Genomic DNA, 21,898 nt, shown 5'->3' with positions numbered 1-21,898 from the left:
TGTACTTTGCATATAAAAATGTTCCAAAGCCACCAGTGAAAAAATAAAATAATAAATAATCTAGTATTTCTTTTGTTGTGTAAAAGGGGGGGGGTGTGGGGAGCACTATTGTAATAGTGTTAGAAGAATAGATTTTAAATTATAAACGGTTTTGTTACTAGTGTTTCTAAAGTGCTATTATCGTCGACCTCGTCTTATATATGTGTCTCAATGTCTTTGTGGCACACACTGAAAGTTGTGTGCTCAGTTCGCGAGAACTGGTCCTTATGAAAGTAACCCGGGTCTGATATGGAGTTATTGGTGTATCTGTTATTCATGGGCTCAGCGCATCTATTTAGAGGCAGACAGTATGTCTGGATGTCAACAATGACGTTTGATTTAGTCCCCTGTAATTTGGTCAATATCAGATCCATCAGCAAGCTGGCAGGAATCTGTCTCGTGATTCTTTTCCTCCGCGTCTACCTCCATATCCCCGGGCTGCGTAACACTTTTTTTGGATGCTTTTAAAAGTTAAATTCGCATTGATAAACAAATATGTAAAATGTCTAAAAAAATTAAAGATTAAAGAACGAAATTTTATTAACCGTGTCCAAACATAAGGTTTAGTCTGCTAAAACCGTCTCATTATTTTTAATAATCCTAAACGGATGCGCCTCTGTACTAAGCACAAACTCGTCCAGCGAGATCAAATCCGTCGGACTAAACAACAAGTACAGGTACTTCAAAGTCTCCGCCATGAAAAACGACTCCATCGAATCAATCCAATTCCCGTTAGAATTCACATCATGCACATTAACATATGCCGCGTATCCGACCTCCGCCTTGGTGTGCTTTTCAATCGCATTGAAGATATCCCACCCCCACTCCTGGTACTTGGGATCATCCGTGACGCGGTATAGGATAAATAAGCTCTCGACCGTCTCCGGACGCAGAATATACCGGGTGTCAATCGGTGTGATGCCGTATTTGTTGGGCTGGAATATCTTGGGGTAGCCCAGGGGTGCTGGTACAGGGAGAATATCATCGGTAATGTCGTCGACAGCCGGGGGTAGTTGTCCGGGCTCGGAGAAAGAGAAGGTCTCGGGTCCCAGGCCTGTCGCCGTGGTCTTGTAGGAGAGGTAGCAGGTGCGGGCCAGTTCCTCCGAAATCATCAAATCCTGTGGTCTATCAAGCACCTGAGCACCGAGCGCCATAAGCCCAGGGTAGAAACAGGCCAAATGCTCCATTTCGCGCACAAACACCGTCATGTTATTCCGCCACTGGCCCAAATACAGCAAACCAGAGTCCGACTTGGCAACCAACTTGGCCTTAACGGCCTCCACTGAAGCCACATACTGATCCTTGTACTTTTCCTCCGCCTTGTCGTGCAAAATGTATTGCTTCAACTGGTACTCGTAGAAACTGTCCGCGCCAGCACCCATTGATAGTGACGCACTGTGGTCGTATTGGCCGTTGACCGTATTGAGGTACATTGGGTAGAGTCCAGAGTGGTACTTTGTTGCATTTTCCAGCACGTCGCTGGCGCGCTCGGCAATCTTGCGGTATTTCGGGTCGCCAGTGAGCTGAGATAGCTTTTTGAACTCCAATTGAATAGTGCCGGCCTCAGCAATGCATACCCGAGCCGCTGGAACTGGCTTTTTCATATTAACATCGACATAGGACGCCGGCAGGCCGACCAAGCTGCCCTCAAAGGCAACCGCCAAAATGTCGGCCACCTCCCTGGCCTTCTTCAGCAACATCGGGTCCTCATCCAGCTCATACGCGCCCAGAAGCCCGCCCAACGCGCGAATCGTCATCTCAAACACCTGGGTCATATACCCAGGCGTCACCCTACCAAAATCCATCGACCTGACAAACTCTTTCGCCTCCAAATACTCCTCCTCCATCTCCATCAGCTTGAGAGTGTCTAGGGAGTCAACCAAGGAGATTGCCCAGTCACCCCACCGCACATTCCCGCCCTTGGAAATCGGCTGCAGCTCGTCCTCTCCAAACGCATGTGTCTTGTAGCCGGTCCACGCGTGTTGCATGGCGTTGCGTACGGCTTGTTGTCTTTTGTGGTTTGTCAGGGTTAGTTCGGAATTGCGGAAGCTGTCGCCGATCGAAGTGCCGCTTGTCCAGGGGATCTTGACTTGGCTGACCTTGTCTACCATTATGTCGACCCGCTCGCTTTGGATTATCCCGTAGAAATGCATAAAATAGAGTAAACTGAGAGTGGCTAGGAGCGTGAAGAATATCCCTCGAAGGGATATTCTTGACATAAGGAACATTTTAAGAAAATAAAGTTTTTTTTCCTGTGTTGTTGAATTAGAGGTAATAAAGGGTGAGGAAAAGGGAATTGAAGTAAATATATTTTTTTTTTTGGAAAGAAGAAAAAAGAAAGTTTACTGTGTCGATTTTTTTGGACAACAACAAAAAGGATGGAGGAAAAAAACTACTGAAAATATCTTTATTATTCTAACAGTCTCGATTCTGTGAAACAGGGAACGTTGATTTTTTGGAGAGAAAATAGATCCAATGAGCGAAATACAAAATAAGTAAAAGACAAAAATGTTAATGATTAAGGCTGATGATTGTCTATCGCGCCACCTTGCTCTCGTCATCAGCTCTATTGCAGAACCTGGGGGCTACATGCCCCCCTATGAATGAAATTATTCTAGGGGCGGCGTGGGTGGGAGTTATCCAGACCTGGGCCTAATTGCCTGGCGGTGGAGGTTTTTCCGCCAGGGTGTGGCAAACAAATATGAAAGGAGTATTGCGCTCCAAACCTCCCAACATTAATAATAGCCCAAAACTGGGTTTCCTAGCTTTTTATTCTTGCAATATCCAAAATATTAAAATAACATTATTAAAAATCAATAAAGTGGTATCCCAAATCAACATGTATAGTGAATATTCATATGAAAAAAGAGAAAAATTGCAGCCCCGATTTTATTTTTACAGAGCTTCATATACAGTAGGATAGTCAGTCAACTCCACAGCGCGGAAATGTTCCACCCACAAGTTCCACTGCAATTTCTCCAGCAAACAATCCCTCAGCTCCCTCATGCACTTGCGCTCATCAGCATTCGACGACAACAGGGGAGACTTGGCCAGCCACTTGAGCACAGGCTGCAGTGCCCTGGCAAACTGCTGCTTCGCCACAAGCAGAGGCAAACTGGCAAGCAAATGCGGTACTCCGTCAGCCTGGCTCCCGTCCACCCACTGTTTCAGCTGCGCTACAGCCTTCGTGTATTCCTCCAGCGCATCGATAGAGTCGGTGGCATCTTCGGCACTGACATCAACAAAGTCACTGGTCTCAGACGCAGCAGCAGCAGCAGCAGCATCAGCAGCAGCAGCAACAGCAACAGAAGCAGCTGAGGCATCCATGGTGACAGAGGCATCTGTATTAGCCTGTTGCTTGAAATGGAGGAAGGCCAGTGCGCGGGATTTCGTTGTGAGCGCCGACACAAGCTGGTCCCTCGCCTTTCCAGCCGCCTCCTTGGCCTCCTTCTCGTCAACACTCGTCGGCTTCTGGCTCTCATACAGCTTAGCAGTCAGCGCCAAGCCATATGTCAACGCGTACAACTCATCAGCAACCTTGATAGCGCGCTTGGCCTTCTCCGGGGTAAATGCCTTGTCGCTCCACGGCAAAGTGGTCTTGCCCAGTGCATCAATGTACTCTAGGTGCGCGGAGAGAACGAATGCGCGGTCGGCGTCCGTCGCCGAAGCCTTGATGAGGTCAAGGACGAGGGATTCGCGCGCAGCGTCGTCGGTGGTTTTCTTGACCCAGTCGATGCGCACCTTGCGCAGGGCCTCCTCCATCTCCTTGCGCTCCTTCTCAGCCACCGGGACCACCTCCTTCGCGACCTTGGCCGGCGTGAGCTTGGGCGAGTCCGGCTTGGAAACAATCTTGGCCGGCACAACGTACTCGATATCCACCGGTGCCGAGGATGTGTTCAGGACGAGGCTACCCAGGAGCACGTCGCCGGGGGAGGCATCCGTGGGGACGCTGGACAGCTCGGTCTTGATAAACAGCGGGAAGCGCGTGCCGCGCGCCATAATGGGCTTCTGCACAGGGGCGTAGCTGGTGGTGACAAACTGCGCACTGTGCGTGCGCCTGATCTGCAGCGACGCAGGCGTGGAGAGCCTGGTGTCGACTACCAGCGTGGTGTTGCGCAGCGGCTCGAGCAGCTTGGCCGAGCGGTGGCGCACCTGCACGCGCACTAGGTAGTCGCCCTTCTTCGCAAGCGTCACAGACTTGGTGTACCCGATAAGCGACCAAACGCGGCGCTTGTTCGCGTCGAAGATGGCTAGCGCAAAGTCATCCGCCCAGCTCTCGTAGATCATCGAGTCGAACGCCGGAATGCGCAGGTGCACGGAGGAGCTGTCGGCCTTGGTGCTCAGCTTGTAGTCCAGCGCCAGCCGGTAGATTGGCAGCCCTGACTCCGGGTGTGCGTCACGGTCGCTGAACAGCGGCGCCACCGATGACTCGACGGGGCGCAGCGCCGTGCGCAGCGTGTGCAGTGTGGCTGCGGGTCTGAGGTCGTACTCGGGGCACACCAGTGCGGCAAAGTCCGCACGCGCAATGCCGGTGTTGCCGTTCAGCACGAGCACGCTCGACGCCGGCGCAATGCCGGTGAACTCGACGCGCGCGTCAATGTCGTGGGTGCCCTGGCAGTTCCAGAACTTGGCAATGCACACTTCCAGCGTGACGCCGCCCAGCACATTCATCGAGAACCGCGCCTGCTGCTCAGCACTGCCGCCGCCCGCCACGTAGTTTTTGTGGCCGATCTGGACCGACTTCTTCAGCTCGTACGCTGTGAAGCGCCGCTGCGGCGACAGCTGCAGGCAGTGCAGGTAGAAGGTCGACGGCGGCGCGGTCTGCGGCGAGTCGTTGCGCGAGCGCAGGTGGATGGTGGCGCGTGTGGCGCCCTCGGGCACAGCGATGAAGCGGCGCACGATCTCGGTCGGCTGCATGCGCAGGCGGTCGAAGCGCACGCAGGCCGACGGCTCGACATGCAGCGGCTTGGTGACGGTGACGGGGATCGTGAAGACCGGCCCGCGGCCGACGTTGGCCGAGTCGTAGCCGTGGACGGCCGCCACGTGCAGCTGCCCGGCGGCCAGCGCTGTGGCGTCGACGCCGACTGCGATGGTGCTGCCGCTGCTGCTGAGGTAGATGAACTCGGGCACGCGCACCCAGGTGGCTGTGGCGGTCAGCACCAGGCGCTGCTCAAAGTCGTACATGCGCTGGCTCTGCGCCTCGCCGCTGCGGCCGTCCGAGTCGTTCTCGAGCCGCACGGCGCGGTCAATGGGGAACACCGGCTGCACGCGCACCTGCAGGTGGCGCGCAACGGCTGAGTCCTCGGGGTTGCGCAGGTAGATGCCCTGCATGTCGTCCGAGTCCTGCACATCGACGGTGTACTCGACGTCCTCGTGCGGCCGCGCCTCGTGCTTGCGCAGGAACTGCCACGCCGCGTCCACCTGCACCAGGCCGGCGCCCAGCTCGTCGCCGATGGGCTTGGCCGACGCCGCCATGGCGTGCTTGACGCGGAACGGGCTGATGCGCGCTGCGCCCGGGTGCTCCTGCTTCCACGCCGACAGCAGCAGCGCAAGGCAGCCGCTCAGGTTGGGCGCGCTCATGCTGGTGCCGTTGGCCAGCTGCAGCCGGCTCTGCGTGTACGCTGGGTAGCTGGAAATCGCGCTGCCGGGCGCGTACACGTCGACGCCGCGCAGCCCGTTGGCCGCTGGCCCGCGCGACGACCATGTGAACACCGTGTCGCTGACGGGGTCGGCCAGCGCGTGGTCGGCGCGCATCTGCTCGTAGCCGACGAACGCGCCTACACCGATGATGCCGTCGCTGGTGCCGCCGGGCGCGCCCACCGAGGACAGCGCCGGGCCCTCGTTGCCGGCCGACGCCACGAAGACGCAGCGGCTGCGGCGGATGACCTCCTCGCGCACCAGCTTCACCCACTGGCCGGCGTTAGGCGTCGCCGTGGGCTCGCCAAAGCTCATGTTGGCGACGTCGGCGTTGGCCTCGATGATGGCGATGGCCGCGCGTGTCAGCCCGACGCCGGTCTCCAGCGAGTCCACGCGGTGGTCGCCAATCATCAGCGAGATAAGCTGCGCGCCAGGCGCTACGCCGTTATTCTGCGGGTCCTCCGGGTGGTGCGCGGCGACGATGCCGGCCACGTGGGTGGCGTGGCTGCCGCACGCCGTGACGATGCTCAGGACGTCTGTGTAGAAGTTTAGCGTGTAGTAGAAGAGGTGCCGCTTGCTCAGCGCCGCAATGTCGCCGGTCAGCTTGTAGGCGCCCAGGGCGTTTGCCGCGGACAGGTCGCCGGTCTCTTCTGTGTCGATGGCAGCGCGCCATTGCTCGCCGTCATGGAACACCACGCAGTCGAGCAGCGGGCCGGAGTCCGAGTACGCGGCGCCCAGCGTGCTGAGCACATCGGCCTGGGCGTCGATCTCGGCGCGCTGTTCGTCAGGCTTATCCTTCTTCTTCTGCTGCTGTACGCTTGTTGCGTCAGCCAGCGCCTGCACTTTCTTCTGGAACACCTCCTCACGCTCTCTCTGCGCTCTGCTCCACACTGCTCCGGGGCAAATATCGCGCAGCTGCTTTGCGCCCAGCCGCCACTCGCCAGTCGGATTCACCCACTGCGGGTTAAGCCGCAGAGTGCGGCCCGACAAGCCCTTGAGCTCAAGCGGCTGGTCTTCAGAGCACTTTTGCGCCTCGCCCAGCGCTACGTCGCCGGATCCCGTGCAGTCGATGAAGTCCACCACCTTGCGCTTGCCGTCGGATGTCACTTGGAGCCCCGTGGCCATGGGGTCTATGCCTGTGTCCAGCACGGCAACGACCGTGCCGCGTCCGTCGTAGGTTGGGTTCTTGCGCACAAAGTCGCCCGCCTGGGTGTCTGCCCTGGGGAGCAGCCCGCGGACCGGGTATTCCGAGCGTGGCGAATTGGGAGTTGGGGTGATGCTGTTGCTCATAACGAAAAGGAAAAGATGGATACTAAGAGATAATGTATGCTATTTAAAAAGTACAAAACAGTTGTATGAATAAATTTATGTATGTGGAAAATGTATTATTTGTTTGGTCTGTTGAAAATGTAGTTTAGTTGGTGTTGAAGTGGGAGAGAAAAGGAAATGAAAAAAGAAAGAGTGGGTGGGTGGGGTTCTGGCCGATTTTAAGTCAAAAAGGATGACTGTCACGACCAAAAATGGAAAAGGGAAATGCTGATGAGGATGAGGATGAGGATGAGGATGAATGAGGATGAGGATGCTGGGGAGGAGGCGCACAAAAAAAGGAGGTATTCGAAAATACTCCGCATACAAAGAGAACAAAGAAGCTTTGCCAAGTAAAACTAAAAATCAAGAAAAGCCAAATAGCAATTTTCTTTCAAATTGCTTTATACAAAGGGAGGGTGGGAAGTAGGCAAAATGCTCGATAAAGCAGGCAATAAACAGCATGAGGTGGTGGTGGGGGAGGGGGGGTACTGCTAAGCTATTCTAACCCTTGTTGTTTTCTTGTTTTGCTGCGCACAGATAATTAAAGAAAACAAGGAAATGTTTTCAAAAATTCAAAAGTTGCCATGTATGATATGATAATGAAATGTGGACACTGGCCAGGCTCTGGAGAGCCATGTATCAGGACGGATTGGTAGTGACGATGCAGCTGGGGTTTGGAAGTTGCGAATTGAATGATGAAAAGAACCTGTGACTTTTATTTTTATATTTCACGCTCAACGGATCTCATATTTATAAGAAAAAACATGACATTATTTTTCACGCATATTGCGCAATTGTGGATTCGATGGGGGGTTTGGTTTCTTTCGATTATCATCGCGATATTTTCATTATCACCTTTGGGTTGGTCTCGTATCAATTGGAAGAGTTGGTTGGCCAATACAATGCAATACAAATTAAATGCCAAAATGAAAGGTAAATGTCATTATTTGATGGTAAAAAACGGTTGAATGAATGTAAGAAAATACAAGAAAAAACATAAAAGCAGTTTGATTTGAGCTATACGGGTTGTGGTGTGTGAGTTTTATAAGAGGGTTGTGAATTTATTTTACAGATAATATTTTTTCTTCTTCTTAATGCTCAGCAAGTAACACCAAAACCCATGCCTATAGTTGATTCCTGAGTGAGTCTTCTACTGTTCTTTGAAAGATCCGTCACGGTGTCGTCATCCAGTGCTGCTCCCACCTGGGTCATTAAATTCTTGAGCTTTTCTGTCTATAACAAAAATAACAATAGATGAAAAATATTTTTAAAATATTTGAGTTTTTTTTATTGTTTCTTTTTTTTTTTTTTCTCTACAAAGAAAAAATCTCGTACTTTTTTTGGGTGGAAAAAACAATGACAATGGCAATGACAATAAACAAAACAACACATCAACAACAAAAAAAACACCCCCAAATAGGCCCACAGTATTTATTTTTCCATTTTTTTGTATAGGCACTTACGTCTTGAACCATTTCGTATCCGTCATTCCGCACAGCGCCAATACCCAAATGACCAGTATGCTACACATAAAACACGAATGTTAAAAGACTGGTTTAGTAGAATAAGAAGCAAAAAAAAGACATCAAAAACAAAGGTTTTAAAAAAAGTTCAACTTACGACAAAGTTGCTGGGCAGTCCAATCATGGCCTTTGTAACAACACGGCGACCACCGTGTCTGGAATTATAAGCGTCGTTATCGCCAAAGCACGAAGTGAAAAACCGCATTTCAATTTTAAAAAGCGAGAATTAGAAAAAGAGAAAGGCAGGGAAAGGAGGGAGGGTGGGCGTGATAAGTTATATAGAGAGATGAAGGCCAAGACAAAAAGTAAAAGCAAAAGTAAAAAGAGAGAGGGTTGGCGGTGGTGGTGGCGGTGGTGGTGGGTAAAAATAAGTAATAAAAATATAATGCAGATGAAAGAGAGAGAGAGAGAGAGAGAGAGAGAGAGAGAGAGAGAACTAAAGTGGTTTTTCTTTTCTTTTCTTTTTTATTTTGTCCCGATAATGGAGAGCTGAGATTGGATTTTCTTTTTCAAAATAAAAAATAAAAAATATTTAGATGGAGAAAGTGGGGTGGGGGGAGGAGAGGAGAGGGAGGAGGGGGAAAGAGGGGGTGAGAGGGCGAGGAAAGAAAAATCGAGAACTAGACCGATTGAGTACAAGAAAAGAAAAGAAATTTAACTTGTTTTAAAATATTAAACCAAGCCGTATGTAGGTGCGGGGGGGGGGGATAGTGCAGGCATACGTTGTGAGATGAAAAAGGCAATAGGCAAAAGGCAAAAGTGAGAACGAAGGAGAAAAAATAATTTTGGTGCGATTATCTTGTGGCTTAAAGATTTCGCAAAAACATGAAAGCACATGATCTCTGTTGGTATATTTTTCCAGTCTAAGCAGGGACCGGTCTTGAGAAAAAAGAAAAAAGCTAATTGAAAGTGGAAGTGGACCGCGTGCTCCACGTGTTGGAAACCCACTGGACTGGTGGCGCAGCACAAGCTTACATCAACAAACATAAATTCCAAAAACGAAAAAACTAAATTTTCCAAAAAAAGCAAATCCACACTTCATATTAATTATATTAATTATATTAATTGCGTTTACTTAATCGGATATGGAATTCAACAGGTTCAGCAGCCGAAAAGGCTCTTGCGACTCTGACGGCGAAATCAACGAAAGATCAGAGTACGTGAACCCCTTCGGCACAAGCAACCGCAGGGCGCATCCCCAGCCAGCCAGCGCCAGCACTGGTGCCGGCACACTGCGCACACGCGCCAGCCGCATTCCGCTTTCCGTCGAAGAAGCCCAGCAACTGCAAAGGCGCCAGCAGCCAGGGAGCAGCAGCGGGTCGGAGCCCGCAAAGCCGGTGTTTCTAAGCAAAGCACAGCGCGCGCAGCTGGCGCTGGAGCAGCGGCAGCGTGAGGCGGCGGAGGTGCGGCAGCGGCGGGACTCCGAAGTGCGCGCGTTCCAGCGAGGCTCCCCCGCAGACGCCGATGCCACGGATGCTGGCGAGCGCAGGGAGAGGAGGGCGCCGAGGCGGCGGAGCAGGTCGCCGGAGCATTCTGCGCCAGTGGGGCGCGCCGCCACGCATCGGGCGCCGGAGCATTCTGCGCCAGTGGGGCGCGCCGCCACGCATCGGGCGCCGGAGCATTTTGCGCTGGTGGGGCGCGCCGGCACCGACGGCTCGGGCGACCGCGTCCTGACCGAGCTTGAGCGCCAGGCCATCCGCCAGCGATACCTGGCCGGCGACACCACGGCTGGCCGCCGGCAGCATCGGCAGCAGGGCGGGCGCCGCGTCGTGTTCGAGTGGGACGCGGCCGAAGACACATCGCGCGACATCTCAGACCTCTACGAGCGCCGCGCCCTCCCGCCGCCGCGCACATCCGCCGGTGCCGCCGGCATCCTGGATGACCGCCATTGGAGCGCCAAGTCCCTGGGCGAGATGCGCGACCGTGATTGGCGCATCTTCCGCGAAGACTTTGGAATCTCGTGCAAGGGCGGTGCGGTGCCGCAGCCGCTGCGCAGTTGGCGCGAGAGCGCAGTGCCGGAGGCCATTTTGCGCGCGATCGCGGACATCGGGTACGTGGAGCCGACGCCGATCCAGCGCCAGGCCATCCCCGTGGGCCTGCAGCGCCGCGACCTCATCGGGCTGGCCGAAACCGGCAGCGGCAAGACCGCCGCCTTCCTCGTCCCGCTGCTGGCCAACATCGTCAGCATGCCCCCCGCCGCAGCCAACGACGGCCCGTATGCGCTGGTGCTGGCGCCGACGCGCGAGCTGGCGCTGCAGATCGACGCGGAGGCGCACAAGTTTGCGCGGCGCCTGGGCGTGCGCAGCGTCAGCATCGTCGGCGGCCACGACATTGAGGCGCAGGCGCAGCAGCTGCGGCGCGGCGCCGAGCTCGTCATTGCGACGCCCGGCCGGCTGCGCGACGTGCTGGAGCGCCGCATGCTTGTGCTCGGCCGCTGCGGCCACGTGGTGATGGACGAGGCCGACCGCATGATCGACATGGGCTTCGAAGACGACGTCAACTTCATCCTCGACGCGCTGCCGCCGCGCAGCGAGCGCCCGCGCCAGACAACCATGTTCTCGGCGACGATGCCGCCGCCGGTCGAGCGCCTGGCGCGCAAGTACCTGGCGTCGCCGGCCACCGTCACCATTGGCACGGCCGGCCAGGCCGTTGACTCGGTGGAGCAGCGCGTCGAGTTTGTCGCCGGTGAGGACCGCCGCAAGGCGCGGCTTCTCGCCCTGCTGGCGCAGCACGCCGGCAAGGCCATTGTGTTTGTCAACCAGAAGAAGAGCGCCGATCTCCTGGCGTCTGCGCTGCAGCGGTCGCGGCGCTCGGTGGTGGCTTTGCACGGCGGCAAGACGCAGGAGCAGCGGGAGCATGCGCTGGCGCGGCTCAAGTCCGGCGACGCCGATGTGCTGGTGGCGACGGACGTGGCCGGCCGAGGAATCGACGTCAAGGACGTGGCCTTGGTTGTTAATTTCGACATGTCGAAGGACATCGAGGCGTACACGCATCGTGTTGGGCGCACGGGGAGGGCCGGGAAGCGTGGGCTGGCCGTGACCTTTGTGAGTGCTGCGGAGGACGCCGCGGTGCTGTACGACTTGCGCAGGATGCTGGTCGCGTCGCCGCTGTCGCGCTGCCCGCCGGAGCTGGCGAACCTCGAGGCTGCGCAGGCGCCGCCGGGCCTGATGAAGGGCGCGGCGCGGAAGATGCGGTGAAAGGGGGGGCGGCCGGCTGCGTATGGGACAACAGAAAAGGGGTGGCTGGCTGCGTATGGAACAGCAGAAAAGGGGCGGCCGGCTGCGTATGGAACAGCAGAAAATCGGCGGCCTTTTTTATTTGTTGATGGGATTGTCGCAAATCATGTGCTTGTAAATTGCGCTATGCAGCACCCAGAAGAAGGAGGTGTGATGCGGCGTGGGCTTTTCTCTCGCCCTCTTTCCCTCCTTTCTTCTTTCCTTCTCTCTTCAGTGCATACCAATTCCGTTCTACTGTAATTCCTTTTAAACTTTACATTTCACACTTCAAAAACCTTATTTATTTATTTGTCTGCTTGTTTATTTACTTTCAATTCTCAATTCTCAGCCCTCAGCCCTCAGCCCTCGGCTTTCAGTGTTTAATTCTCGGCTCTTGTACTATTACCCCTTTTCAATTGCACACTCCACGCATACACGCATACACGCATAAATAAATTTACTCTTTCGCTGCCCCAACTCAAGTTCAAGCTCAGGTTTAAGGTAATTGCGCATGCAGGCTTCAAACGAGGCCACCTCGCCACGGCAGCGCGCCACAGTGGTCATTGGCGACTACGAGCTGGGCCCGGAAATCGGCAAAGGCTCGTTCGCCAAAGTGTACCGTGGCCTAAACAAGAAAACCAACACGCTTGTAGCGATAAAGTCTGTCGTGCGGTCGTCCTTGACGCGGCGGCTGCTGGAGAACCTCGAGACGGAAATCAACATCCTGCGGACTGTCCGCCACCGGTCGATTGTCGAGCTGATTGACTGCCTCAAGTCGCGCAACCATATCCACCTGGTCATGGAGTACTGCTCCTTGGGCGACCTATCTAGCTACCTAAGGAAGCGCCAGGAGCACGCGGAGCTGCGCAATGAATTTGGTGGGCTCAGGATGGATGTCGTGCGGAGTTTTGTGCGCCAGCTGGGCGATGCCATGCGGTTTTTGAGGGCGAGAGATGTGATTCACAGGGATATCAAGACCCAGAACATTCTGCTGCAGCCACCGCCCGGGTACAAAATGGGGGAGAGCGAGGCAGACGGGGTATGGCCGGAAATCAAGGTTGCGGATTTCGGCTTTGCGCGCAATCTGCCATCATCTGCACTGGCAGAGACGCTGTGCGGGTCGCCGCTGTATATGGCGCCGGAGATCCTGCGCTACGAGCCGTACGATGCAAAGGCTGACCTATGGTCGATTGGCGCGGTCATTTACGAGATGATCACCGGCAGGCAGCCATTCCAGGCGAGCAACCATGTGGAGCTTGCGAGGATTATCGAGCGCACGAATGATCGGATATTGTTTCCTGAGGGGATTGACCCTGTGCTGCGGAGCTTGGTCGCGGGGCTGCTGAAGATGAATCCAGCTGACCGGATGTCGTTTGAGGACTTTTTTGCCCACCCGGCACTGCAGTGGCCGCAGCCTGAGGAGGAGACGGGGGAGGAATCTATTTTACGGAGGAGGAGTGCTGCGCGCGAGGGGGAACCGCTGGATGAAAGGGGCGGGGTTGTCCAAGCCATGGACAATATGGCGCTGGCAGACGTCGCTCCAGCTCCCCCGCACGTGTACCCACCCAACGCTCGACCTCTTTCAACACACCAGCATCAGCAAAACAATAACAGTCAGCAGCAGAACCAGAACCAGAACCAGAACCAGCCGGGCTTGCTGCATCGCAGACCAAGCTTGCATGAGGAAGCCCTTGCCGAGCGCGAGTACGTGGTGATCGAAAAGCGCACAGTGGAGATGAATTTCCTTGCTGACGAAATGGAATCCTCGCCACGCACACCTCTGACACTCTACCCGCCGCCACCGCTGCCCTCCAACATGCACCGGGCAGCTCCTGGCGTGGCAAAGCAAATGACCGTGTTGGCGCGGGCCATCCGCCATGCAGTTATCCCGCAGAACAAAGATGATTTTTCTGCGGGAGAGGCTAATGTTGAGGCGGCATTGGGCGTGCGTGGGTTCAATCCTCTGGATCAGGAGCTGGCGGAGACCTTTGAAGCCTCCGGGTGCTTGGATGTCCAGGAGGAAATGACCATGCGGAGGATGGAGGGCCTGGCGTATATGGCCTTTGCTATGGCCTTTTTGGCAGACATGAAGTGGCGCCAACTGCCGAATAACACCCCAGCAGCCGCTGTTGTTTCTGCTGTGGATGCCCTGGTGGACCCTGGGAACGGATACCTGAGCGCCGGAGATATTTCTCTTGAAGAGGCATTTGCCCTGTACCTGCGCGCGCTCTCGCTTTTGCAACATGCGATGCGCGAGGCGGGCAATCACTGGGCTGGGCTTTCGGCCAATAGCCCAGTGTCCTTCAGGTTTAATGCCGCGGTTCAATGGGTGCGGACCAAATTCAACCAGTGCTTGGAGCGTGCCGAGGCGCTCAAACTCTTTGGCAATGGGAGAATAATGGAGTTGGCGGGTGTCGAGGTTGTACAGGTGTTGTATGAGCAGTCATTGGCTTTGGGGAAAGTTGCAGCGCTGAGGGAGTTGAAATGGGTGGAGCCGTTGGATTGCGACAGGGCGTATCAGTTGGCTATTTGGATGCTATCAGCGATTCTGGAAACTGCCACTGTGGAGGAGGATGGTGCGGGAATGGGGTTTGATGCGGGAGAGAGTGCTGGTGAGGCGGAAGAGATTGAGATGGAGGACCGCACGATTGTTGAACAGTTTATTGCTTCTATTGTAAAGCGGCGCGAGAAGCTGCAGAAGAGGCTGATGCAACAGCAGGATAATATCAGTTGAGTTTTTTTAATTGTTTTTTTAAATATATATGTATAAGTAACGTGACCCGGTTTAGCACCAATATCAAAAACCTGATCGACTAATCTTTAGATCTGATTATATTCCGCGATTGCGTATGCAACTCTGCCACTTTAATTCATTCCCCTCTACTGCAAAGTAATTCAAAGTCAAATGTAAAGGAGTGCTTGCGTACACGTCCAAATTGACTTTTTTTATATTTCATTTCGTTTCAACAAACATCAGCAAGCTTTCTATTCTTTTAATTTCATTTTTTCCTATCCAAATTTATTTCTAAAACCCCAAGCATCTTGACCATTTTATTTATTCTATTAAAGAAAAAGAAGCTACCCTTATGGATTTCGTCGCAATGCAAAAGCAGTACCCCGCGCAGGTCCCGACCGAGGTCCATAGCCACCAGAACCGCTGGGATCCGTACGTCGACAACGGCGGCACCTCTCTAGCCATTGCCGGCGCCGACTACGTCATCGTAGCTTCCGACACACGCCAGAGCAACGGCGGCTACAGCATCAATAGCCGCACCGAGCCCAAAGCCTTCAAGCTGAGCAACAACGTCGTCCTGGCAACCAGCGGTTTCGCAGCCGATGCCAAACGCCTAGTCGAAGTATTGGAGCAAAACGCTCTCACGTACTTTTACAAACATAATAAGCAAATGACTGCACCGGCAATGGCACAAATGCTGTCCAACACACTGTATGGTAGACGATTCTTCCCGTACTATGTGTTCCCTATTTTGGCGGGCGTGGATGCTCAGGGGAAGGGTGCTTTGTTTGCGTATGATCCAGTGGGAAATATGGAGAGGGTTAATTATCAGGCGTATGGTTCGGCTGCGGCGCTGGTGCAGCCATTTTTGGATAATGTCGTTGGATTTAAGAACCAACGTGGTGCCGATCCTAATAGGCTTATTGAGCGCGATGAGGCTATGCGGTTCGCTGTTGATGCGTTTACGAGCGCTACTGAGCGTGATATCTACACTGGTGACTGGCTGGATATTTTCATCATTGACAAGGATGGTGTGAAGCACGAGAAGAGAGAACTCAAGCATGACTAAAGGACTCTTCAGTTTTATATATATATATATATAAAACTTTGGCATTTTATACTCTTTTGTTTATCTTTAAAATCAATAACTCTTGTTCACAGCAATAACAACTGCAACGGTTGTTGATGTTTAAAATATATCTTTGAACACAAAAAAAAGTGAGGGTGCAAAGAAATTAAAGTATAAAAAAATACTCGAGCTGCTAGTAACTACCGGGCTATTATAAGCGTAAGTACCATTACCAGCGTCCCGCAACCCCAGAGCCCAAAAGCACTCTAGTACTTGGACTTCTTCTCGGCAGCCTTAACCAGGTAGTCGGAGAACTCGTGGAAGGGGTCCTGCGAGAAGCTGGTCTCAGCCCAGAGATCGGGTGTCAGGAACGAGTAAGTGTTGGTAATGGCAATGAAGGCAGCCTTGACAAAGTTACCGAGGGTCTTGGTCGAACCGCGCGACGTGGTGTAGCAATCGGTGATACCGGCAAGAGTGAGAATCTTCTTGGGGGTAGGGGCGGCAACAATACCGGTACCACGGGGGGCGGGCACGAGGCGGCAGATAACAGAGCCGCACTTACCGGTGACCTTGGCGGGCACGGTGTGGGGGGCACCGAGCTTGGAGCCCCAGTAGCCGAGACGGACGGGGACAACCGAGAGCTTAGCCAGGATGATGGCACCGCGGATAGCGCTGGCAACCTCCTTGGCGCACTTGACACCGAGACCAACATGGCCGTTGGAGTCACCGATGGCGACGAAGGCCTTGAAGCGAGTGCGCTGTCCGGCGCGGGTCTGCTTCTGAACAGGGGTGATCTTCATAACCTCGTCCTTAAGCTTGGGGAGGAAGATATCAATGATCTGGTACTCCTTGACGGGCAGGGAGAACAGGTAAACCTGCTCGATGGTCTTGATCTTGCCGTCTCTGACGAGGCGTCCAAGCTTGGTCACGGGGACCCAGGCAGCCTCACCCTCGTCGCGACGTCCACGTCCGCGTCCACCGCGTCCACGTGCACCGCGACCGCGAGTACCGCGACCACGTCCAAAACCACCACGTCCACTATCGGCCGGTGCTGAGTCAGCCATTTGCTATTCAGATGCCACAAAATTAAACAAAACAATGAATAAAGGATTAGTATTGTTTGCTCATCTTGAAATGTCGGGCCATCCGCTTTTGCACCAATATAGTTTAGCCAATGCTGTTTGTATGTCTGTGTGTACTGCAAGTGCTGTCGGTTCCAGAGAGATAGAGTCCTGCCAAAGGGCTGCAAGTTCAAATTCAATTGCAATTGCGCAATGCAAATGCCACCTTTCTGAAATTTCGAATGCCAGATTATTATGGCCTCCAAATGCAAATTTGGGGCAAAGCAACAGAATGCGCAGAAATAGAGTCTTCTGATGTGCCATAACTCATGCCTAATGGATTCAGCAGCACCAAATCTACTAGGTAATAGTACTGCCGTAACTGCATCCATCGTGTCTCATTCTGCGCGTCTTTGCACTATTCCAGTCGAATCCATCGTATTGATGGTTGTATCCATCAGCCGCCATGTAGTTCTCTCTGAACATCGCATCTATCCCAAACAGCACCGGGTCGTGTACTTTTTTAAAGTGATACGCACATAATTCGATGATTTCTACTAGTATGATATAACCCGAAGTTGGGAAGAAAGAAGGACGTCTCAAGCTTGAGTGGGCTGCATTTCGAGCAAAAAGCCATACGCAACTTGCTACTGCTGCCATCTGCGAGCTCCCTCGCAGGCAAAATAACTGAATATACACGTCTTGCAATATTTACTCGACTCGCATGATTCGCGGGCAGCCGACTGGCTGGATGTGGGAAAACGAAGCTACCAGAATGCCGCGATTAGTGCTATTAAATCAACCGAGTGAGGGGGCTCTGATCAGGGCGCGCGCACATACGAAATCATATTTTTTGATTGTTGTTGGGCCGTGGGGGAAAGGTTAGCGAAATGTTTCCCTCCGCATTGGCAAGCAAGTCAATTCATCCAATGCCGAACTCTTTGCCTTCACAAAGTCCCAATGAATTAGCCCCTCAATTCGACGTGTCTCCCTTTACTACTCCTGCTACTTCTGCCACCCTAATAATCACCCACCCACCCACCACTTAAACATTAGACTCATGTCACATCTGTTCAGCTATGACTTTCGCTACGACGACAACGGCTACGAGACACAAACGTCACAGAAACAGCTGGAGGTTGAGGACAGCATAGGCGAAATTTACCTCAGTCTGGTCGACCCCGATACTATGCACCACGGTGGCGACATTGACGACAGCAAGCACAAGCTGCTACGGAGCAAACACGAGCAGTTTATGCATACTGCGCTAGGTGGGCTTCCCAGCGGTTTCGTAGCCTTGGACGCATCACAGCCGTGGTTCTCACTATGGTGTCTCAATTCTCTCGACATACTCGGCTGCGAGATTGATTCGCTGCTGCGCCGGAGGACAATAGACACGCTGGCACGGTTGCAGAGTCCCAGCGGCGGGTTCTGCGGCGGCAACAAGCAACTCCCGCATCTGGCCGGGTCATTTGCCGCAGTTCTGGCCATTGTTTTGGTTGGCAGCGATGAGGCTTACCAGATCATTGATAGAGACGCAATGTACCAGTGGCTGATGACAATGAAGCGGCCCGACGGGTCATTCTTTATGCACACTGATGGCGAGGTCGACGTTCGTGGCATATACTGCGCCATGGTTATTGCCTCGCTGCTCAACATAATGACACCCGAGCTGACCAAGGGCTCGGCCGAGTTTATCGCGCGGTGCCAGACATGCGAGGGTGGCATTGGCCCGTTTCCTGGAGTCGAGGCCCATGGCGGATATACACTGTGCGGACTAGCTGCTCTGGAAATCCTCGGCCGGCTGGACATCCTTGACCTCAAGCGTCTGGCCCGGTGGATGTGTGCGCGGCAGTTGTCATTTGAGGGCGGATTCAGCGGCCGTACAAACAAGCTGGTCGACGGCTGCTACTCGTACTGGGTCGGGGGTGCATTTCCGATTTTGCAAAAGGCTCTTGGGCGGTCGGCGCGAGATGACTACCTTTACGACCGTGCAGCATTGCAACGGTATATTCTGGCTTGTTGCCAGGAAACCAAGCAGCAGCGCTCGGGCGGTTTGCGGGACAAGCCCGGAAAGTCGCCCGACTACTACCACACCATGTATTGCCTGGCTGGCTTGTCACTTTCTCAGCACTATGTCGGTGTGGACTCCAGCAAGCCTGTTGTCGATGCGTCGTCCGTGTACGGCGTTCCCGTGCGTATGATGCAGTGGGACGTTACCCCTGCGAGCCGGCTGGTTCTGGGACTGCGCTCCAATGTTGTCAAGCCCGTGCATCCAGTCTACAGCGTCTCGTTTGTGGCCTTGGCCAACTGCATCAAGTATTTTTACGCTTTCCCTCCCTTGTCACCAACCATATTTTAATAATTTAGACAGTGCGAACACAATTTATTATTACTTGACAGGGTGCAACCAAAAAAAACATTTTTATATAGAGTATTGGCCGAAGCCTCGAAAGATCGGAACAACATGGGCTTATTTTTATTGTCTTTGGACCATTTTCGGCGCTTCCATGCTAATACGGTACTCATCCCCATCAGACGATTCCGAAGAGTTGCTCGGGCGGCCAGCGAGTTCGGCGGATCTATGATGCTCGCCGATCTGCTGGCGACTGAACATTGTGGTCATCTGGTTGGGCGAAGTTGACACATGCTCAGAGCGCTGCATCTTTGGATGAATCATCACACTCTCGCGAAGACCGGCGGCATTGGTACTGTTGATGGAAGTGTGGCCGCCATCGGAGGATGCAATCGCCTTTGCGAGTTGAGCAGCCAAGCTGTCAAAATTGGCGCTTTCTGGCCTCCAAACGCCATGGTTGTCTTCAGCAGGGGCCAGCCGAGCAGTAGCCTGGGGCATGGGTCCGGGGGTTTCGTCCTCGCTGTCGCTGTCCAAAAAGTCTTCTTCGTTGCTTTCTTCGTTTATTTCACGAAGCACGATGGTCGGTGGTGCTGGTGCTGCTGCTGCTGCTATATGATTGTGCGTTTGCGGAAGCGAGACGGCCGAGAAGTAGTGCGAGGCATCAGCTGCAATAGCAGCGTTGGACGGCTGCTGCTGCCTATGCTCATGCTGCTGCTGTTGCTGCTGCTGTTCGCAGTGGGTTTCCGGCTCGGACCGCTCTGATACTTGGTCCAGCTCTTTGAGCATCTTGCGCTTGGCATCGGCCTTCTTTTGGTAATCAATTAGCGTGGGGCGTCTCAGGGTCAGATCCGTAGAATCCAGGATTGGCTCGTCCAGATTCATAAGGTCCATAGAGATACCGGCCGCCACATCGGAGGGATCAAGCGGCTTCAACTTGCCACTATCGCTGGGCAAGTCGGGGACTGACTCGGAGTGCTCATTGGCATCGGCCAAATGCATAATCACTCTCTCACCGTAAATAGACATGCCCTCGTTCTGCGCCTTATGTGTTTTTGTCGGCACCGCCGCAGACTTTACGGCCTTGCTACTCTCGGCCTGCGAGAACTTGTCGGGAATAATTAGGTCGGGTACACTGGATGCCACAGAGATGGTTGCCTCTTTCCGCTGGCCGATGCGGTGCAGTATCGGGTTGGGTACCTCGGGCTGGACGCTGGACTGCAGCCACCGCTCGATAAACCCGTCTTCGGGGCTTACCGGCGGGAACGCGCTGAGCCGTAGCTTTGACTTCTCCTTTGATGTCTTGGTGGCTGTAGCCTGCGCATCGCCATGTGACGGCAAATCAATCAGCGAACTTTGGGTTGACGACAGCTGGTCGGCGGGAATTATTTGTGCACGGTGGCTGTGCACTTCGCCGTTTGTCTGGCTCTGCCTTAGCGGATTGATATTGCTGGTGCTAGGCATGGCCGACGATGTATTGAACGAGTCGTGGTGCTTGCGCCTGTTATTGCTGCTGCTGCTAGCCTGGTGAGACTGCTCCTCCTGGATGTTGTCCGAGCGGACCTTGACCATGTCAAACGAGTACAGCTTGACGCTCTCGTCGTCGCTCTCGTCGCCGCTCTCATTGTCGCTTTCTGGGCCAAAGTTGAGACTGACGCTCTGGTGCGCCTGATTTACGTTTTCGGTGTTTGCCCCTGGCACAGCATTATAAACAGAAGCAGCGGGTTCTGCGGTCCGGGATCCAATGTTGAGCGGAAGTGGCGGCGCAGCGGGCACTGCGCGAGAATTGGTGGTAAACTGCGATTGCGAAATATGGATTGGCTGGAACGTCGGAATCTCGGGCAATGTTGCCCCGCTACTATTGAGCTGCGCAGGTGCCGGGGGCAGCGGCAGCGGAACCATAGGAAGGTTGCATGGGTGTGTCCCTGTGGGAGCAGTCGGCATGTTCATTCTTGGAGGCTGCTGCTGGTTGGGCGACATCTGGTTGCGCACTTGCAATTGCTCATTGCGGGGCACCGGCATGACCATGGGCATCATGTAGAGACCGTTGGTCTGCGAAGCTGCCTGAGCTTCTGCCGGCAGGGACTCATAGGGGAGGAAGTTGGCGTGGGATGGCTGCGGCATTGGGTAGTTTAGGTTGGACTGCGAGGCAAGTGTCGGGCTGACATTCTCTCTTTGCTCGTAAACGCGCTGCTCGCTGTTGAATGCATTAATGGCCGAGTCCACACGGTGAGTGGGATGCACTGGCACTGACTGGGGTGCCTGGTTCTGCTGCTGAGGTCGGTTCTGCATCGGGATTAAGCTCTTGTTCTTGGCGAGAACCCTAAGCATTCGCTTGCGTGTGAGATACGTGCTGTAGGCTATTGATACCAGGGCGAATGCAAGGGTAAACAGGTAAATTGCAGTCCGGGCGGCTGGCGTGGAGGTTGAGACAGCAAAAACAATGGCTGTGAGAATGATAGGCAAAAAGGACAGCACGCATATAACCATGTATGCTATTAGCTGCCTGCGCCCCTTGGGAATTGACCAGGCGGTCTTCACCTGTTTAAAGACGCTGGTAACCGAAGCGCCTATTCCTTTAACTTTGGTTGTGTCTACCATATTTAGGCGCAATAAATGATAAGTGGCGGATGGGTGGGTGAATGGTTGACTGATGTTTAAAATAGATGAAAGAATGAATGTAATAGCAAGTGTTTTGTATGAACGTATGAATCTTATTCTATTTTATGTACAAATAGTGTGTAAATGTAGCGCTAAAAAATGAAAATGAAAATGAAAATGAAAATGGAGATGGAGATGGAGATGATGTTGGTGGTGGCGATGGTATATGCAAAAATATGAAAATGCAAAATGCAAAAATGCAAAAATGTAAAAAATATATATAATGCGAAATAATGAGAAAATGCAAGTAGAAAATAAAATACCTTAAAAAATTTTAAGACAAATAGGAAGAAAAGTA

At 53.5% G+C, this 21,898-nt stretch overlaps 11 protein-coding genes across 11 annotated transcripts; 6 read left to right on the top strand and 5 right to left on the bottom strand.

The window, feature by feature from the left end:
- Window positions 1-498: 498 nt before the first annotated feature.
- BX661DRAFT_187211 (glycoside hydrolase) lies at window positions 499-2,460 on the bottom strand. Its single transcript, XM_051537177.1, has one exon. The coding sequence runs from the start codon at window positions 2,265-2,267 to the stop codon at window positions 603-605; it is 1,665 nt and encodes a 554-aa protein (XP_051389497.1). The 5' UTR covers window positions 2,268-2,460; the 3' UTR covers window positions 499-602.
- A 260-nt stretch (window positions 2,461-2,720) lies between these two features.
- BX661DRAFT_207225 (subtilase family-domain-containing protein) lies at window positions 2,721-7,293 on the bottom strand. The gene has a single exon (XM_051538655.1). The coding sequence runs from the start codon at window positions 6,964-6,966 to the stop codon at window positions 2,935-2,937; it is 4,032 nt and encodes a 1,343-aa protein (XP_051389496.1). The 5' UTR covers window positions 6,967-7,293; the 3' UTR covers window positions 2,721-2,934.
- A 973-nt stretch (window positions 7,294-8,266) lies between these two features.
- On the bottom strand, window positions 8,267-8,942 carry BX661DRAFT_187207 (uncharacterized protein). Its single transcript, XM_051537176.1, has 2 exons — window positions 8,605-8,942; window positions 8,267-8,507 (listed from the first exon to the last, which is right to left on the bottom strand). Exons 1-2 carry the CDS (start codon window positions 8,710-8,712, stop codon window positions 8,376-8,378), a joined length of 240 nt encoding a protein of 79 aa, XP_051389495.1. The 5' UTR covers window positions 8,713-8,942; the 3' UTR covers window positions 8,267-8,375.
- A 1,955-nt stretch (window positions 8,943-10,897) lies between these two features.
- On the top strand, window positions 10,898-11,957 carry BX661DRAFT_187205 (P-loop containing nucleoside triphosphate hydrolase protein). The gene has a single exon (XM_051537175.1). The coding sequence runs from the start codon at window positions 10,925-10,927 to the stop codon at window positions 11,702-11,704; it is 780 nt and encodes a 259-aa protein (XP_051389494.1). The 5' UTR covers window positions 10,898-10,924; the 3' UTR covers window positions 11,705-11,957.
- A 276-nt stretch (window positions 11,958-12,233) lies between these two features.
- On the top strand, window positions 12,234-13,109 carry BX661DRAFT_145837 (kinase-like domain-containing protein; the record flags this gene model as incomplete). The annotated part of the gene is made up of 1 exon (XM_051533138.1): window positions 12,234-13,109. A coding segment is annotated over one exon (876 nt), but the record flags the coding sequence as incomplete, so codon positions are not given.
- A 238-nt stretch (window positions 13,110-13,347) lies between these two features.
- On the top strand, window positions 13,348-14,501 carry BX661DRAFT_187202 (uncharacterized protein). Its single transcript, XM_051537174.1, has one exon. The coding sequence runs from the start codon at window positions 13,458-13,460 to the stop codon at window positions 14,454-14,456; it is 999 nt and encodes a 332-aa protein (XP_051389492.1). The 5' UTR covers window positions 13,348-13,457; the 3' UTR covers window positions 14,457-14,501.
- Window positions 14,502-14,823: 322 nt separating this feature from the next.
- On the top strand, window positions 14,824-15,525 carry BX661DRAFT_145711 (proteasome subunit beta type 1; the record flags this gene model as incomplete). Its single annotated transcript, XM_051533133.1, has 1 exon — window positions 14,824-15,525. The coding sequence occupies one exon, from the start codon at window positions 14,824-14,826 to the stop codon at window positions 15,523-15,525; it is 702 nt and encodes a 233-aa protein (XP_051389491.1).
- Window positions 15,526-15,791: 266 nt separating this feature from the next.
- BX661DRAFT_200321 (40S ribosomal protein S2) lies at window positions 15,792-16,589 on the bottom strand (the record flags this gene model as incomplete). Its single annotated transcript, XM_051538397.1, has 1 exon — window positions 15,792-16,589. The coding sequence occupies one exon, from the start codon at window positions 16,587-16,589 to the stop codon at window positions 15,792-15,794; it is 798 nt and encodes a 265-aa protein (XP_051389490.1).
- Window positions 16,590-17,428: 839 nt separating this feature from the next.
- On the top strand, window positions 17,429-17,642 carry BX661DRAFT_187198 (uncharacterized protein). The gene has a single exon (XM_051537173.1). It carries the CDS (start codon window positions 17,477-17,479, stop codon window positions 17,633-17,635), a length of 159 nt encoding a protein of 52 aa, XP_051389489.1. The 5' UTR covers window positions 17,429-17,476; the 3' UTR covers window positions 17,636-17,642.
- On the top strand, window positions 17,429-18,989 carry BX661DRAFT_187197 (protein farnesyltransferase subunit beta). Its single transcript, XM_051537172.1, has one exon. It carries the CDS (start codon window positions 17,647-17,649, stop codon window positions 18,946-18,948), a length of 1,302 nt encoding a protein of 433 aa, XP_051389488.1. The 5' UTR covers window positions 17,429-17,646; the 3' UTR covers window positions 18,949-18,989.
- Window positions 18,990-21,838, bottom strand: BX661DRAFT_226362 (uncharacterized protein). Its single transcript, XM_051538968.1, has one exon. It carries the CDS (start codon window positions 21,538-21,540, stop codon window positions 19,066-19,068), a length of 2,475 nt encoding a protein of 824 aa, XP_051389487.1. The 5' UTR covers window positions 21,541-21,838; the 3' UTR covers window positions 18,990-19,065.
- Between the last annotated feature and the right edge of the window lie 60 nt (window positions 21,839-21,898).

This window comes from Kickxella alabastrina (genome assembly GCF_025024165.1).
Source record: "Kickxella alabastrina strain RSA 675 chromosome Unknown BX661scaffold_24, whole genome shotgun sequence".
Taxonomy (NCBI): Eukaryota; Fungi; Kickxellomycota; class Kickxellomycetes; order Kickxellales; family Kickxellaceae; genus Kickxella; species Kickxella alabastrina.
The sequence above is the reverse complement of the archived record's forward strand: the minus strand, read 5'-3'. Positions and strand labels throughout refer to the sequence as shown.

Coding starts and splice junctions, on each gene's coding strand:
- BX661DRAFT_187211 (XM_051537177.1), bottom strand. CDS start 2,267: ATGTTCCTTATGTCAAGAATATCCCTTCGAGGGATATTCTTCACGCTC.
- BX661DRAFT_207225 (XM_051538655.1), bottom strand. CDS start 6,966: ATGAGCAACAGCATCACCCCAACTCCCAATTCGCCACGCTCGGAATAC.
- BX661DRAFT_187207 (XM_051537176.1), bottom strand. CDS start 8,712: ATGCGGTTTTTCACTTCGTGCTTTGGCGATAACGACGCTTATAATTCC. Junction 8,508..8,604: donor GACTGCCCAGCAACTTTGTC/GTAAGTTGAACT, acceptor TTTTATGTGTAG/CATACTGGTCATTTGGGTAT.
- BX661DRAFT_187205 (XM_051537175.1), top strand. CDS start 10,925: ATGCTTGTGCTCGGCCGCTGCGGCCACGTGGTGATGGACGAGGCCGAC.
- BX661DRAFT_187202 (XM_051537174.1), top strand. CDS start 13,458: ATGAATTTCCTTGCTGACGAAATGGAATCCTCGCCACGCACACCTCTG.
- BX661DRAFT_187198 (XM_051537173.1), top strand. CDS start 17,477: ATGTTTCCCTCCGCATTGGCAAGCAAGTCAATTCATCCAATGCCGAAC.
- BX661DRAFT_187197 (XM_051537172.1), top strand. CDS start 17,647: ATGTCACATCTGTTCAGCTATGACTTTCGCTACGACGACAACGGCTAC.
- BX661DRAFT_226362 (XM_051538968.1), bottom strand. CDS start 21,540: ATGGTAGACACAACCAAAGTTAAAGGAATAGGCGCTTCGGTTACCAGC.